The sequence below is a fragment of the Aspergillus clavatus genome, genomic scaffold (genome assembly GCF_000002715.2).
Source record: "Aspergillus clavatus NRRL 1 1099423829797 genomic scaffold, whole genome shotgun sequence".
In the NCBI taxonomy this organism is placed as follows: domain Eukaryota; kingdom Fungi; phylum Ascomycota; class Eurotiomycetes; order Eurotiales; family Aspergillaceae; genus Aspergillus; species Aspergillus clavatus.
The window spans coordinates 321,914-336,258 of NW_001517102.1; the positions used below are offsets into that span (position 1 = coordinate 321,914).

At 53.3% G+C, this 14,345-nt stretch overlaps 4 protein-coding genes across 4 annotated transcripts, besides 2 other annotated features; 3 read left to right on the top strand and 1 right to left on the bottom strand.

The window, feature by feature from the left end:
• Positions 1 to 628: 628 nt before the first annotated feature.
• ACLA_006390 (putative NF-X1 finger transcription factor) lies at positions 629 to 4,039 on the top strand (the record flags this gene model as incomplete). The annotated part of the gene is given in 3 exon segments (XM_001273307.1): positions 629 to 1,446; positions 1,457 to 1,750; positions 1,816 to 4,039. 3 exon segments carry the CDS (start codon positions 629 to 631, stop codon positions 4,037 to 4,039), a joined length of 3,336 nt encoding a protein of 1,111 aa, XP_001273308.1.
• Positions 3,865 to 3,902: a microsatellite.
• Positions 4,040 to 4,797: 758 nt separating the features above from the next.
• Positions 4,798 to 6,751, bottom strand: sit2 (putative siderochrome-iron transporter; the record flags this gene model as incomplete). The annotated part of the gene is made up of 3 exons (XM_001273308.1): positions 4,798 to 5,735; positions 5,805 to 6,418; positions 6,480 to 6,751. 3 exons carry the CDS (start codon positions 6,749 to 6,751, stop codon positions 4,798 to 4,800), a joined length of 1,824 nt encoding a protein of 607 aa, XP_001273309.1.
• Positions 6,752 to 7,073: 322 nt separating this feature from the next.
• Positions 7,074 to 7,109: a microsatellite.
• Positions 7,110 to 9,430: 2,321 nt separating this feature from the next.
• Positions 9,431 to 10,787, top strand: ACLA_006410 (uncharacterized protein; the record flags this gene model as incomplete). The annotated part of the gene is made up of 3 exons (XM_001273309.1): positions 9,431 to 9,519; positions 9,627 to 10,265; positions 10,406 to 10,787. The coding sequence occupies 3 exons, from the start codon at positions 9,431 to 9,433 to the stop codon at positions 10,785 to 10,787; spliced, it is 1,110 nt and encodes a 369-aa protein (XP_001273310.1).
• Positions 10,788 to 11,689: 902 nt separating this feature from the next.
• On the top strand, positions 11,690 to 13,778 carry ACLA_006420 (gamma-glutamyltransferase; the record flags this gene model as incomplete). The annotated part of the gene is made up of 7 exons (XM_001273310.1): positions 11,690 to 11,899; positions 11,990 to 12,023; positions 12,079 to 12,238; positions 12,293 to 12,872; positions 12,929 to 13,089; positions 13,140 to 13,273; positions 13,330 to 13,778. The coding sequence occupies 7 exons, from the start codon at positions 11,690 to 11,692 to the stop codon at positions 13,776 to 13,778; spliced, it is 1,728 nt and encodes a 575-aa protein (XP_001273311.1).
• Positions 13,779 to 14,345: the final 567 nt, after the last annotated feature.

The following is a 14,345-nucleotide window of genomic DNA, read 5'->3' on the forward strand; positions in this document are numbered from 1 at the left end:
GTTTATTATGACTCGACAAGCGCAGGACTGGCAGTCTGGCCAGTTGAAGCAGCAGGAGACGCATTCTGTCCTCCACTGCAAACCCGCAATATGGATCTGGTACGAATTGAATTGATTGATCAATGCTGTTTTTCATTGGAGATCCAAATCCAAGCCAGGTTGACTCATTTTCTGTCGAATCGGATGCCTCCTTCCAGCAAGAATCAGTCAAAGCCGCGTCGGAACCAACTTTTTTTTTTGCCGCCACCCGGACATAGACGCAGATCTGCTATCTCTAAGCAATAAGTCTTCCAGGAACGCCTTCATATTCCATCTTGTTCCCTTTTCCCATTTTCTCGAAGCAATCAACCTTTCTTCTCTTTCTTTTGTTTTTGGTCTATTGCTTTCCGAGTTTTTCTCCTCCAACTCAAACACATACTTCTGTTCTCTGATCAGACCAGACTGACATTCCTTTTTCTCTCCGCCTTCTGCGTCATATCGGATCGCTTTTCAGCAACAACAATAACAACAATTCTCGTCGCAACAACCCATCCTGTCTTTATTCGAGACTGCGAATCGCTCGCTCAACTCGCAGTGCATGGGAATCCCTCAAGCAGACTCGTCCCAACCTTCTCGAACCGTCGACACCATGTCGGGTTCCCCGGTGGCCACCGCTGACAACAGCACCCCGCGCCCCAAGATTGCGAGACGAGGCCGAGGCCGTGGCGGTCGTGGCTCACACCGAGCACCTGCATCAGCTACCCCTGAAACACAACCCGAACAGCAGTCCAGCGAAGCTTTGGCGACGAATAGCAGATCGAACGAACCGCGAGCTCCGCGAGGGCCCAGAGGGGGCAAACGAGGGGGGAGAGGTGGGGGATCGTCACAGGATAACAGTCGACGGCGGGGACGCGGACGGGGTGGCGAGGGAGCAGCCGTCGGGGCGGGTGGACGGATCTTCGAAGGACGCTTGACAAGAGCCGAGCGGGCGTTCGACGAGGAGACCGCGGAGGGAACGGGGGAGGCGCAGGAACCGGAGTTGAGGGCTAATGCGCCCGACTTTGTGCCTGGTGCGTCGGTGAGCGGAGATGCAGTTGTAATATCGTCTGCTGCCTCAACGGTGGGGAAGGGAAAATCGAAAAGCGCGCAGCATCGACCGCCGAAGGTTACGACGAAATCTACCGCGCCGGATATCGCCACTCGGATACACGAAGATATCGCGCACAATCTTTACGAATGTCCCATCTGTACGAGCGAGCTGGGGCGCAGGTCGAGGGTGTGGTCCTGCGGGCTATGCTGGACAGTTTTCCATTTGAGTTGTGTCAAGAAGTGGTCGAAGAACGAAGGCTCCGCGGCCCAGGATGCTGCGCGTCGGTCGGCGGACGGGGCGTCGAGTGCTCCGCGTGCCTGGCGGTGTCCCGGATGTAACCTCCCTCATGAGATTTTCCCTTCTTCGTATACCTGTTGGTGTGAAAAGGAGGTGGACCCGCGTCCGCTACCTGGACTTCCTCCGCACTCCTGCGGGCAAACTTGCTCGCGGCCTCGTAAAGGTTGCCCACATCCGTGCGATGCGACTTGCCATGCTGGACCGTGTGCTCCTTGCACTGCGATGGGCCCGACGCAGGATTGTTTTTGCGGAAGGAATTCGTCGACAAAGCGTTGCCAGGACACTGATTACGAGAAAGGATGGAGTTGCGGCGAGATATGTGGAGATCTGCTTCCCTGCGGCGAACACACCTGTACTCGGCCGTGCCACGAGGGGCTTTGTGGAGTGTGTGAGGTCAAGATTGACGCTCGGTGCTACTGTGGAAAGGTGCAGACGGAAATGCTTTGCAGCTCCAAGGAGGAAGAGAAAGACAGTCAGCTAGCGCGGGACGAGGATGGCACGATCGAAGACTGGGTGGGCTGCTTTAGCTGCGGAGACCAGTGCAGCCGTCCCTTTGATTGCGGCGTTCACTTTTGTGAGAAGGGCTGCCACCCCCAGGATGCACATCCCGCGCACTGTCCCAGGTCACCGGATGTGGTATCTCACTGCCCTTGCGGGAAGACCCTACTCGCAGATACACCTAATTTCTCGCCCCGAACGTCCTGTGAGGACCCGATACCGAACTGCGCGGAAGCCTGCGGCAGGATCCTGCCATGCGGACATTCCTGCGATCAGGTCTGCCATACTGGCCCTTGTGGCCCTTGTTTGCGCAAGGTGCCTGTTAACTGCCGCTGTGGCCGCACGACGGTAGTGACTGTGTGCCACCAAGGTACAACCGACGCTCCTTGGTGTTTCCGGATCTGCAAAGCGGGACTGCATTGTGGCCGACATGCGTGCGCCGAGCGTTGCTGCCCGGGTGAGCAGAAGGCTATTGAGCGTCAGGCTATGCGGCGGAAGCTCAAGTCGCATCTCCGTCCTAGCGACGAGGATGTGGAAGCCGAACACATCTGCACGCGGGTCTGTGGCCGTCCGCTGAAATGCGGAAGACACACCTGCCCGGAGATCTGCCACAAGGGACCTTGCAATACCTGCCGGGAGGCGATCTTTGAGGACATCCCTTGCAACTGTGGCCGAACCGTCTTATCACCGCCACTGCCCTGCGGAACCACACCTCCGGCTTGCTCGTTCCCTTGTGAACGCCCTAAGCCATGTGGCCACCCTCAAACGGCTCATAACTGTCATACGGACGAGGAAGGTTGTCCGAAGTGCCCTTTCTTGACCGAGAAGAAATGCCTTTGTGGCAAACGCGTTCTGAAGAACCAACCATGCTGGCTGGCAGAGACACGATGTGGCCAGGTGTGCGGAGAGCCGCTCAAATGCGGTTCCCATTTCTGCCAGAAGACATGCCACCGGCCGGGTGAGTGCGAGGATGCCTCGAAGCCCTGCCAGCAGCCCTGTGGGAAGACCAAAGCACTGTGTGGTCATCCATGTACGGACGCATGTCACGCTCCGTACCAGTGTCCTGAGAAGACGCCCTGCGCGTCCACGGTCACGGCAACATGTGGTTGCGGGCGACTGCGCCAGTCGCGACGCTGCAACGCGGCTGTGGCATCGAAGGGACTACCGCAGCAGGCCCAGAAGGCCCCCACGTTGACTCCGTTGACATGCGACGATGAATGCGCTCGCCTGGAGCGGAACCGCTCTCTGGCCTCGGCGCTGGGCGTCGAAATCAACCCCTCCACCACCACCGCCGCCGCGGCCAACGTCTCTCTGAGCAACCTGCCGTATTCGACCGAGACGTTAGACATGTACATCCAGCTCTCCTCCACCTCTCCGCTTTCGACTCTCCAGACCTACGAGTCAACCCTCCATTCCCTCGCAACCAGCACCACCCAGCGCTCCGTCCGCTTCCAGCCCGCCAAGTCCTCCCTACGAGCCTACATCCACTCCCTGGCCACAGACTGGGGCTTCGCCAGCGAAAGCTTCGACCCCGAACCGCATCGCCACGTCTTCGTCCTGAAGCCCACGACGTGGACGGCGCCGCTTCTCGGCGTGGGGCCCGAAAACTCCATCGGCATCGGCGGCAAGAGCGTCGGCGAATGCGTCAAGATCCGCGAGCGCCAGCGCCTCAAGGAGCGCGAAGCGCAGCGCCTCGCCGCCGCAGAAGCCAAGGCGCTCAAGGACGCCGCGAAGGCGCAGCAGGCCGCGGACAGCGCCAACGGCGGGTGGGCGCAGGTTGCTGCCTCGCGCCGCACCAATGGCGTGGGCGCGGCTCGCGCGGCACTCGCGGCGCCCGGTGCGAGCCCCTGGTCCGTATCCATGTATGCAGCGCTCGCGGGGGATAGCGGTGGCTGGGGTCCTCCGAAGAAGGAGAAGCTTGTTCTCCGGTCTGGCGTTGGAGCGGGGAAGAAGAGCGCGACGGCGCCGCCTGTGGCTATGACTGAGGTTGCGGATAGTTGGGAAGAGGAAGAAGAGAAGGAGGAGCAGGAGGAGGAGGCGCGAGAGCGCGAGCTACAGTCGGAGACGGCTGAAGGTAAAACTGAAACTGAAGTTGAAGCTGTGATGACGGATGGACTCTCTGCGGTGGAGACGACGGCCGAGCCCGCGTCTGAACCCGTAGTTGCCACGGATTGATTACTGGGAGTGGGAGTGGACCGCTAGAAGGAAATTTTTTTTTTTTTTCTTTTGCTTTCTTTGCGGCCTGGCATGGATGGATTGATGGATTTTTTTTCTGTTACTTGCTGCATGATGGGCACGATGCATGTTCGGTGTTAATCGCTACTAGCCAGCGTGTCGATTTCGCTTTCGCTTTCGCTTTCCATTTCCCCCCAAAATAGATAAACGTCCAAACAACCTCATAACCATAAAACACATACATCCCATCCCAGACAGTATTGTCCGATACAACCCCCACTACAGAACCTCAATCAAAGTCCTCCAGCCGCGGGATCTTCTTCTCCACAACGTCGCAAAGCTCACCCAACCCTGACCGTAACGTTCCCATCTCCTGGCCATCGGAATAGCATAGTAGATGAGAAGGGTTAGGATAGATAAAGAGAACACGCCACACGAAAGGAGAAGCAGTTTATAGATGCACAGTGATGGAGCATTCCATCCAGCGCCGCCGAGATCGACATGATCCGGACCCTTGCAGGGTTGATTAAGTCCAGGAGGCAAACGAGGGTTACCAGGGGGGAAGCAGATTACGACGCGGGATATAAGGACGATCAGTGAATATGAAGTAGAAGTAGTATTTAAAGCAGTATTCGTGGCAGTATCCAAAGCATCATAATCGTCTCAAAGCGCATCTATACACTCATACTCTAGCCATTCCAGCATCACACTGTATACAAGGGGTATCTTTTTTTTTGTGCAACAACCAAACACAGCCCTCAGATCATCACACCCTTGTTCTGGTGCTTGTTTACATTGTAGTTCTTCCAGACAGCGATGGCCGGGATGCCCAGGACCAACAGGCAGGTAGCAGCGATCGCTCCGTACTTCTGGCTCTCGCCCCAGGCGTAGTTGATGGCGTTTCGGCCAGCGGTGCCCACGGGGTAGTCTGTCATCTGTGTGGAATAACCGCCCGCGAAAATGGTCATGGCCTGGTCCTTGAGGTCTGCCGGCAGACGGGACTCGAGCGAGCTGACGAAGACATTGTTGAAGATTGCAGCCGCGACGGCATATCCGATCGCTCCTCCCAGGCTGGTGAACAGACCGATGAACGACAGCATCATGGGCACGCCTTCGCGGTCCGCGGAGGCCATCACGGCCATCTGCTGACCGATCACCAGGGTGCCGCCGCCAAAGGCAATGAAGATCTGGCACATAATCACGTAGCCGATATCGTCCGACTGGCCACGGAAGTGAATCATGAGGCCTGCCCCTAGGATCATCAGAGGCAGAGCGAAGACCAAGCAGGCGTACTTGAAGTGGTGTGTCCAGCGAACGTAGAGACCGAAGATCACGCCCCAGAAGCACGAACCCACGTTGTAGATCTGGATCATGTAGCCAGCCATGGGGATGCTGAGGTCGTAGACGACGATGCAGAAGTTGTAGAAGTATAGATCCCAGCAGTAGAAGCTGAAGAAAACCACGCCAGAAAGGATGCAGGCGCCTAGCACGGTGCGTTGCTTGAGCAGATCATATTTGATGAAGTGGACGCGGGCAAACCACTTTTCCCAAGCGGCAAAGACAAACAAGAGACAGAAGCCGACCACGATCATGGCAATGAAGGTTGCGCTCTTGTATTCTGCGCGGCCATTACTGGCCATACCGAACGGCAGCAGCAGAAGAACCCAACTGGCCATCAGCAAAGCAGCGCCAACGACTGAGGAACAAAGTCAGTTGCCTTGGACGATGTAAGGGATCCGTAGGGTTTTGGAGGAGAAGATCATACCGTCAAACTCGTGGGTATAATGGATCACCGACTGGGTCCATGTGCGACCGCTGCGTTCCCGCACGTAGAGACCCATCCGCTCAGCTTTCTTCTGATACATCTTGAAGACCACTGCCAGGGGAGCGAAAACAACAGGCATGACGATGGCAAAGGTTCCATAGGCCCACCGCCAGGTGGTGATCTTGAGGAAGGAGTTTGCCGCCAGGGGAGCAGTGAACGCTGTGCAGATAAAAGGTGTGCTGGCGAAAGCAAAGGTAAAAGCTCGGTTCTTTAGGCCCGAGGTATCCGCAACGAAGACATCGAGAATCAAGTAGATGGCGTCGTAGCCGATCCAGTACAGGGTGTAGCCCGCGGCGTAGGAATCAGGGCCATTGCACGCGGCCAGGATGATCAGGCCGATCTCGTAAACCGCGACAAAAACCAGGAGACCTTCGGCACGGCCCCAGATATTGAGCATCTTGGCAATAGGCAGCTTCAAGACACCGCCGATGATACTGTACAAGATATTGGCGGTGCTGATCTGAGGCGCCTTCTGGAAATTCGCGTAGGCCTTCCAGATGACGTTGCCGCTGATACCGGACTGCAGGGCCAGGAGGAAGAAGCACACCCAGATCCTAGAAGTTCGACAATCAGTCAGTGGACGTCTTGAATCTGCGTCTCTGATTGCACACTCACCAGGCATAGGTGGCCCAGACGGCCTTCTTGCTCCAGACCAACGCGGCTGCTTCAGCTTTCTTCACACCCAGATAGGCCCCGGCGGTGACCTGGCCGGGATGCTGCTGAATTTCCTTTTCATTCCGCGCTTCCAAGCTCAGTCTCGAGGAGTCGTCGGAGAGATCGTTCACTTGAGGTGTTTGGTGCCCAGTCTTGGGCGTATGAGCTTCCATTGCGGAAGCATCATGATGGTGAGCCTCATCACGGGTCCGGAACTTATTCAGGAAGCCCATGTTGGTAAAGAGTACCTAACCTTCCCACTGATGGTATCGATATCAATGTTACCTCCTCAATGTATGTGCCTCGTGGGGGGAAAAGGCAAACCAACAACGCAAGACGAAGGTCGACTGCAGGAAGGAGACGAGAGGGGAAGAAAGCAACGACGATCCCAGAGCAAGATCGGACGGGACAGGGCCAGTATTAATATGAAATATCTATCTAGTGCTATCGATCTGCCGACGTCAAAAGGCGAACCCGACACGAGGTGACGAGACCCAGAATGACGCTCCACCCGGCCGATGGAGGCGATGAAACGGACCCATGCGCGATGATCTTTTTTCTTTTCCTTTTTTTTCTTTTCCCTTTTCCTTTGCCTCTCCTTATGGTCGGTCCTTCCACACCAGTGACCAGACGGCGAACCGCACCTGCTGATTGTCCATTGCTGAGTGTGGATCTCGCACTAAGCGACCGATAATCGGGAAGAGAAAAAAAGAAAAAAAGAAAAGAAAATGCCCCGGGTGACGGATCAGATAACTTGCTCTGGCTGCAGCGTGAACCAATGGGTCATGGAAGTAGGAGTCGGCTAATCGGACTAAGATGAGAACAAGATTCAAACCCAACATGAGTGTTGACACGGTTGGGTTCTGATTGGGAGAGACGGGCAGACATGGTTGCAGTGGAGTCAATGATAATCGTATTTCCCTCATCCCTCGAGATTTGTGTTACTTTGATGGAAGGGTGTAGAGAGATATTGCTTATTGTGGCTTGTGAGGCGAATGTGGTGGAACAGGGAGACACTCAAAAAGTCGTGAGCTCGTCAAGGGAGACAGAAATCGAAGACAGATACATTCACCCAACTCTCTTCATCGAGACTGAACTCAAGGGGGAATCAAGCATGATTTCATCGTCGGAATTGGCCGGTGGATAATCCTCCACTTTCTACCACAATCAACGCTCCTCCGTCCAAGTCCGTGTCACTGCGCTAGGACAAAAAGCAAATTCCACACGAGGGCCAGTCGTGGTTAGTGATTACCAGCTTTAGTATTATTACCCGTATGTGAGAGTGATTTTTGTTGAGCTTATTGAGATGGTGTAGTCAATATCTAGATGCGTTGTTGTTGTTGTGGACTTTTTTATCTGATCGAATTTTATCTGATGGAAGGGGTCTTTTCATTCTCGTCCCACTTGGACGTCTTGGACAAACGCCTCCCAAGCCAGAACCGCAGGCGAAGGAAGGAAAAGAATGCACAAGCTTGGTGTATCCGCTGTTCTATGATCCATCAAGCCTCGCGTTTTGAATGTGCTGGACTGCTGGTTGATATTTCTATGGTCAGCACTGAGCACTCGATTTTTCCAGAAAATGCTCACTTTATCAATCAGTTGGAGGAAAATTCTATCAAATCAATCTAATCTAATCTGATGCACACCACAGGCACCGAGTCAAAATATCGATGATCGCAATGATTGATATACCGATGCCTTCTCGTTCCAACTCAACAAGATTCAAACAATACGACTGGATCAACTCTGTCTGTCTAAAAAGCAAAGAACCACAGTCATGAGCCAACATGGCCGGCGGTCCCGCAGCCTCTCCTCAGCTACGTGGGGGAACAAAAAGCAAAGCTAAGCTGTGTCAACCAGATGAATTGCCAAAATGAATGTGGCTGCTGCCATCACCGGATCGTGTGGAGCAAGGGGACGAAATTTTTCTCGCCAAGCTACGTACTTATGTACTTACTAGCAACACAAAAATCCACTAGACTCTATGGAAGAGAGTATCATCATGCACCACAAAAGAGATCGCACCCGACTATGCGAGGCTCGAGAAACATGAACCGTGGACGGCCTACTACAGTGTCTGGACTCTGGTTACGTCAAAAATAGGGTCAACGTCGGAAACACCGGTCTCTGAATCCCCAAAGCACACGGGCAATTACCGAGTAAATTCCCTGTTGTGAGTCTGGCCCGCTGGAATGTGACAGGCCCGTGGATTTCTCAGGACCGGGCTTCCTCGGATAACAGTTTCCAAGTTTCCATGGATGGAGTCATGGACTATTAGGCATTAGCATTTAGCACATAGGGATTTCCAGAGGCCAGTTTCGTCTTATCTGATCTGATCGTTCCGGGTTTGCCATCTGATCATCTGTGCAGGGTGCCTTCTGTCCTCACAAATCTATCTACTTTACGATTGACACAAACGCCTCGTTCAGAACTTCAATCAGTAAGACTACATGCTCAGATCTCTCTTGATGTCAGGTCTTTGGTCTTTCCCAAGGGTACAGATGAGTACTGAGTGAGTACTGAGGAAAGATGGAAAATAAATATGGTGGGGTGGCCTGAGGCAGCGATTGACAGGTGACCCCACTCGGCTCGCAGTGTCTCCGCATCAACAGAACAGAATTCAGCAGCCATCGCGGATTCGCGATGCTCTTGGAAACACGGGCCATTATTATTTGTTGGATCCAACTATCGCCTCAATTTACGAGTTACGATACACCTCTCCAGTCCACGCTTCTCGGACCAAGTGCTTGATACGGATTGTCGTCTATAACCCTTCCAATTAGAACAACTGTTCCACCCCCAATCCCAGCAACGGAGCCAAGTACCAATCGGTTGAGCTGGCGTTTTTCCCGCACTAGACACAGAAAACCTTCCCCTTCCCCAGTAGTCCCAAATCACCTATTCAATTTCAGATGCCATCACGTCGCAGCCATACAAAATCCCGGAAGGGGTGTACTAATTGCAAGAAGCGACACGTGAAGTGTGATGAGGCCGTGCCCAGGTACGGCTCTAATCTGAATCCTGCCCATCTACTTCTGCATCCCGTGATTTCTCGTCTCGATGATCAATTGCTTTCGTAGCTGTTCCATATCTCTAACCTAGCCGCAGTTGTGGCCTGTGCAAGAAACGGCAGCTGGAGTGCACCTATCCACCGCCAACCGGGGAAGCCGACAGCCAACATGCATCTACCCCACGGGACGCCATTGAGTCAACTGCTCCAGAATGGCCCCAATCGACCAGAATGCTCGAGATGAGGCTGATGCATCACTATCTCACCAGGACCTATCGGACTCTGCCTCAGGGCAAAATTGACGCGAATCATTTCCAGACCGTGATCCCGGAGATGGCTACCTCCCATCCGTTTCTGCTGGACAGTCTACTTGCGTTGTCTGCGCTACATCTGGCCTCTGTGCAGCCAGACGATAGCCGTCCATGCTTGGAAGCTGCGCTCAAGTATCAAAATCAAGCGTGTGCCGTGTTCACTCGCGTCCTAGCAGAGATTTCGTCTGAGAATTGCGGGCCTGCGTTTCTCTGCTCGGTCTTCATTTTACTATGTGCTACTGCGTATCCATGCGTTGCTGGTGACAGTCACCCCTTTGATCCGCTAGCGCAGGTCCTGGAGACACGCCGCCTTCTTGTTGGATGCGCCTTTCTGTACCACCATCTGAACCAGCATCCGGGCGAATTGAAGGGTTGGCTCCGCTACCCTAACGATGAAACGCTGGAGAAAACCATCACATCCCAAGAGTATGTATCTCGATATAAACTGTCTTGAATGAAACTAACTGGGTGATCCAGACCCTGGAATTCAGAGCTCGTGACGCTGAGAAGGTATGAAAATCCTCTATGTGTATGGTTGAAGCAGGCAGATTACTCACAATCACAAGTGACCTGCTGGACTCTCTTCGACGAGTAGAAATTACGATGAACGAGGTTACTGGGCCTCGGCGTGCAGCTTACCAGGATACCTGGGATTTTCTGCACGACGCTATTAGCCTTTGGCCACTTGGTGGACCACGGGGAGGGATCATTTCGTGGCCCATCCACATCAGTGCAGCTTATATTGCCCTACTCCAGGATGGGGACTGGTTAGCCCGGATTTTGTTCCTGCATTACGGCGTTGGCATGCATTTGCTTTCCGACAAATGGTACGTCAGCGACTGGGGGCGCCGTCTGGTTGCTGCAGTACTACAGCCTTTGGGGGAAATTCCACCGATCTGGGCCGATACCATCGCATGGACTAGACAGGCTGTCGACCTTGCATGCTAGCTTGTCCACGCTCACACCCCAAAAGAGTGCCTGGTTAGCCTCTAGAGCTGAATCATGGTCACTCAGGAAGAGACACTTGAAACACAGATTCTCAACACGACGCACAGCATTGCCGAACACAAGAAGCCTTCGCAAGCCAAGAGCTGATATGCTTGGACTCGCTTGTTTCCTGAACCATCAGAACCATCATGATGAATAAGATGAAGAATATGCGGCAACGAAGGATGCCGACCTATCTACACAGTACTAACTTAATCATTTCCCGACTGTGGACGAGCGAATGAGAAAGAAAGATCGTGTGCCTGAGTGCCTTAAGTGCCTTGTTCCTGCTGACCGAACCACCAATAATGATCGGGTTGCCCGACGCTTATCAATTCCTTGATCCAGTGACCAGCGACCACTAAGTAATCAACCAATCCATCCATGGGGGGATTTCCTGACGGGTGAGTTGGCTTCCATTCCTTCCCTCTTGTTTCTCATTCTCTGCTGCAATATCTCTATTATTCTATTTATCCTTTCCCACCTCTTTTATCCTATCCATTAAATACCCCATAGTTACTCTTGAGTTCTCGGCGCTCTCCTTCGGACTCCGGAGTTCGTTCTTATCGGGTGAGATCCGCCTATCAGGCTGTATGAGTTGTAAGATGCAAGGGTTCAAGTGCCCTAGTATTGTCCAGGATGTGGAGAAACAGGTATAACAGGCTTAACAGCAGCCCATCGTTGGGCTCTTCCGTGCTTTCCCTCATTTTGTTCGAATATCACGCAATCTTCTGGTGGCTGGGAAGGGGTTCTGATTGTTTTCTTCGTAGCCCCTCCTGCGTTCGTCTTCTTCTGAAAATCTTCTTGTCGGCTCAAACCTTCCATCACATTCAGCAGTGCATTGGCGGAATCGAGCTCCAACAATGTCGGGCTTGCTGAGAGCCACGTTTCTCGCCGCGTGTGCGCTCCTGCTATTGGTAATCAGTCTACCTGAGGCACTCACGGCGCCTCTGGAGAATGGCCAGTTTCAGCACATCAAGCATGGTAAGCGCGGTGCGGTCGCCAGTGAAAGCGCCATCTGTAGTCGCCATGGAACCGATATTTTGAAAATAGGCGGTAATGCGGCCGATGCTGTAAGTGTTTCGAACCGTATCCCTGTTCTAGTTGCATGGATCTGCCCGTCTATAGCCTTCGTGGGGTGATGCTAAGCTTTTTCCTTGCAGCTAGTCGCGACCGTCTTGTGTGTGGGTGTTATTGGTAAGACACTGCGCTGCGAACCGGACCCAACCAAATAAGCTCACAGTAGTACCAGGAATGTATCATAGCGGGATTGGAGGCGGCGGCTTCATGCTCGTCAAAGCACCTAACGGTACATTTGAGTTTATCGACTTTCGTGAGACGGCCCCGGCCGCGGCGTTTGAAGATATGTTCACTAACAAGACCGGCGCATCCACCATCGGTGGTTTGGCCAGGTGAGAATCCCTTGTGTTCGGCTGGATATCAAATATTATTGACAGACGATGTAGTGGCGTTCCTGGGGAGCTACGAGGACTGGAGCATCTTCATAAAAAGTATGGCTCGTTGCCATGGTCGGTTCTGGTGAAGCCTGCAGTTCGGACGGCTCGTGAAGGCTTCCCGGTCGGACGCGATCTGGTGAAGTATATGAAGTCAGCGGTCGGCACTGGCCAGGATTTCTTGGCTGAGAATCCGACATGGGCGCTCGACTTTGCTCCCAATGGAACCCGACTTGGTTTGGGAGACACCATCACGCGGAGACGCTATGCCGATACACTCGAGACCATTGCCCAAAAGGGCCCCGACGCGTTCTACACAGGACCCATTGCAGAGACTATGATCAACGCACTACAGGCAGCGAATGGTACCATGACTCTGGAGGACCTGCGCAACTACACTGTGACTATTCGGGATGTCTCACAAATCGATTATCGCGGATATCAGATCACGAGTACGACAGCTCCGTCAAGTGGCTCTGTTGCGCTGAGTATCCTAAAGATTCTGAGCACTTATGACGACTTCTTCACGGCTTCCAACGTGAATCTCAGCACACACCGCCTGGACGAGGCCATGCGATTCGCATACGGCGAGGTACGAGAGCTTCTCCCCTTCCGAGTGCATGCGCCATTTACTAACAAGAGGCCTAGAGAACCAACCTTGGTGACCCGCTTTTTGTCGAAGGAGCAAGTCGCTATGAGGAGAATATGCTGAAACAATCGACGATTGACGAGATTCGGCGGAAAATCTCCGATACTCGCACGCAGAATGTCTCTGCCTATGATCCGCTAGGTATTGAGAGCTTGAACGAGTAGGTGTCGCCGCCTTCAATATTTCTCAAACATCGACTGACGGGCTCAGTGCTGGAACATCGCACGTTGTAGCGGCGGATCATTCGGGTCTCGCGATTTCTCTTGTCACCACTATCAACACCCTCTTTGGAAGCCAGGTCATGGTGCCGGAGACTGGAATTATCATGAATAACGAAATGGACGGTATGTTTTTTTTCAGCGTCTCGTTTTTCTGGACTCCATGGTCTAATACGCTTCAGATTTCTCGGTTCCTGGCAAATCGAATTCCTTTGGATACATTCCTTCAGAAGCGAACTATGTTCGACCGGGGAAGCGTCCTCTGTCCTCCATTACACCCGCTATTGTCACGCGTCCCGATGGTAAATTATTTCTCCTCGCGGGCTCCGCTGGCGGGAGTCGAATCATCACGGCCACCGTGCAAAATATCATCCATGTCGTCGATGAGGGATTGTCAGCAGCAGAAGCATTGGCTCGTCCTCGTCTGCACGACCAGTTAGTACCCAACCAGGTTAGCTTCGAGTACAGCTACGACAACGCCACGGTTGATTTCATGAAGTCGCTGGGTCATAATGTGACTTGGGTCGCGCCTGGTCAGAGTACGGCGCAGGCGATTCGGGTGTTACCAAATGGAACATTCGACGCGGCTGGAGAACCCAGACAGTTGGACTCGGCCGGCTTCTCGATCTAAGCCGTCTTTCCTGGAGGTGCTATCTGATTGCGTATTTGTGCATGTGTACATATGGAGAATATAATCGTGGCATAGCTAGGTAGAGCATATAGACATATACATCTCCTGCCCATATGGGCATATTGCTATCGGCTTCGAGCCGATAGCGCAACCATTCTTGAATTGCAAATTGCTACCCTAATAACTATCTAGATCAGATGGACTGTCCATAGTGCGCATCCGTATCGTAGAGTATGCTTACTGTCAACTAGCCACCCACATCCTCCGGCACCGATTATCAAGCGAAGGGTTGTTTTGCACCAAAATCCTCCCAAGACCACGCTTCACGCCAATCCGGCATCCCAAAGCACCAAGAACATTTTCAGCTCATCTCCAAACACCACACACCCGATCTTGGAGTCAAAACAAGCTATACTAACCGATCTAGGAAAATGGTGGACAGAGCGGAAAAGGGTTCCCAACTCGCACTTATTTAGCTCCTTTATCTTCCAACCCACCAGCGCCAGCGAGAGGATTATCTATCACATTCCATTCCCATATCTAACTACCCTGTACCCCTCCACAGAG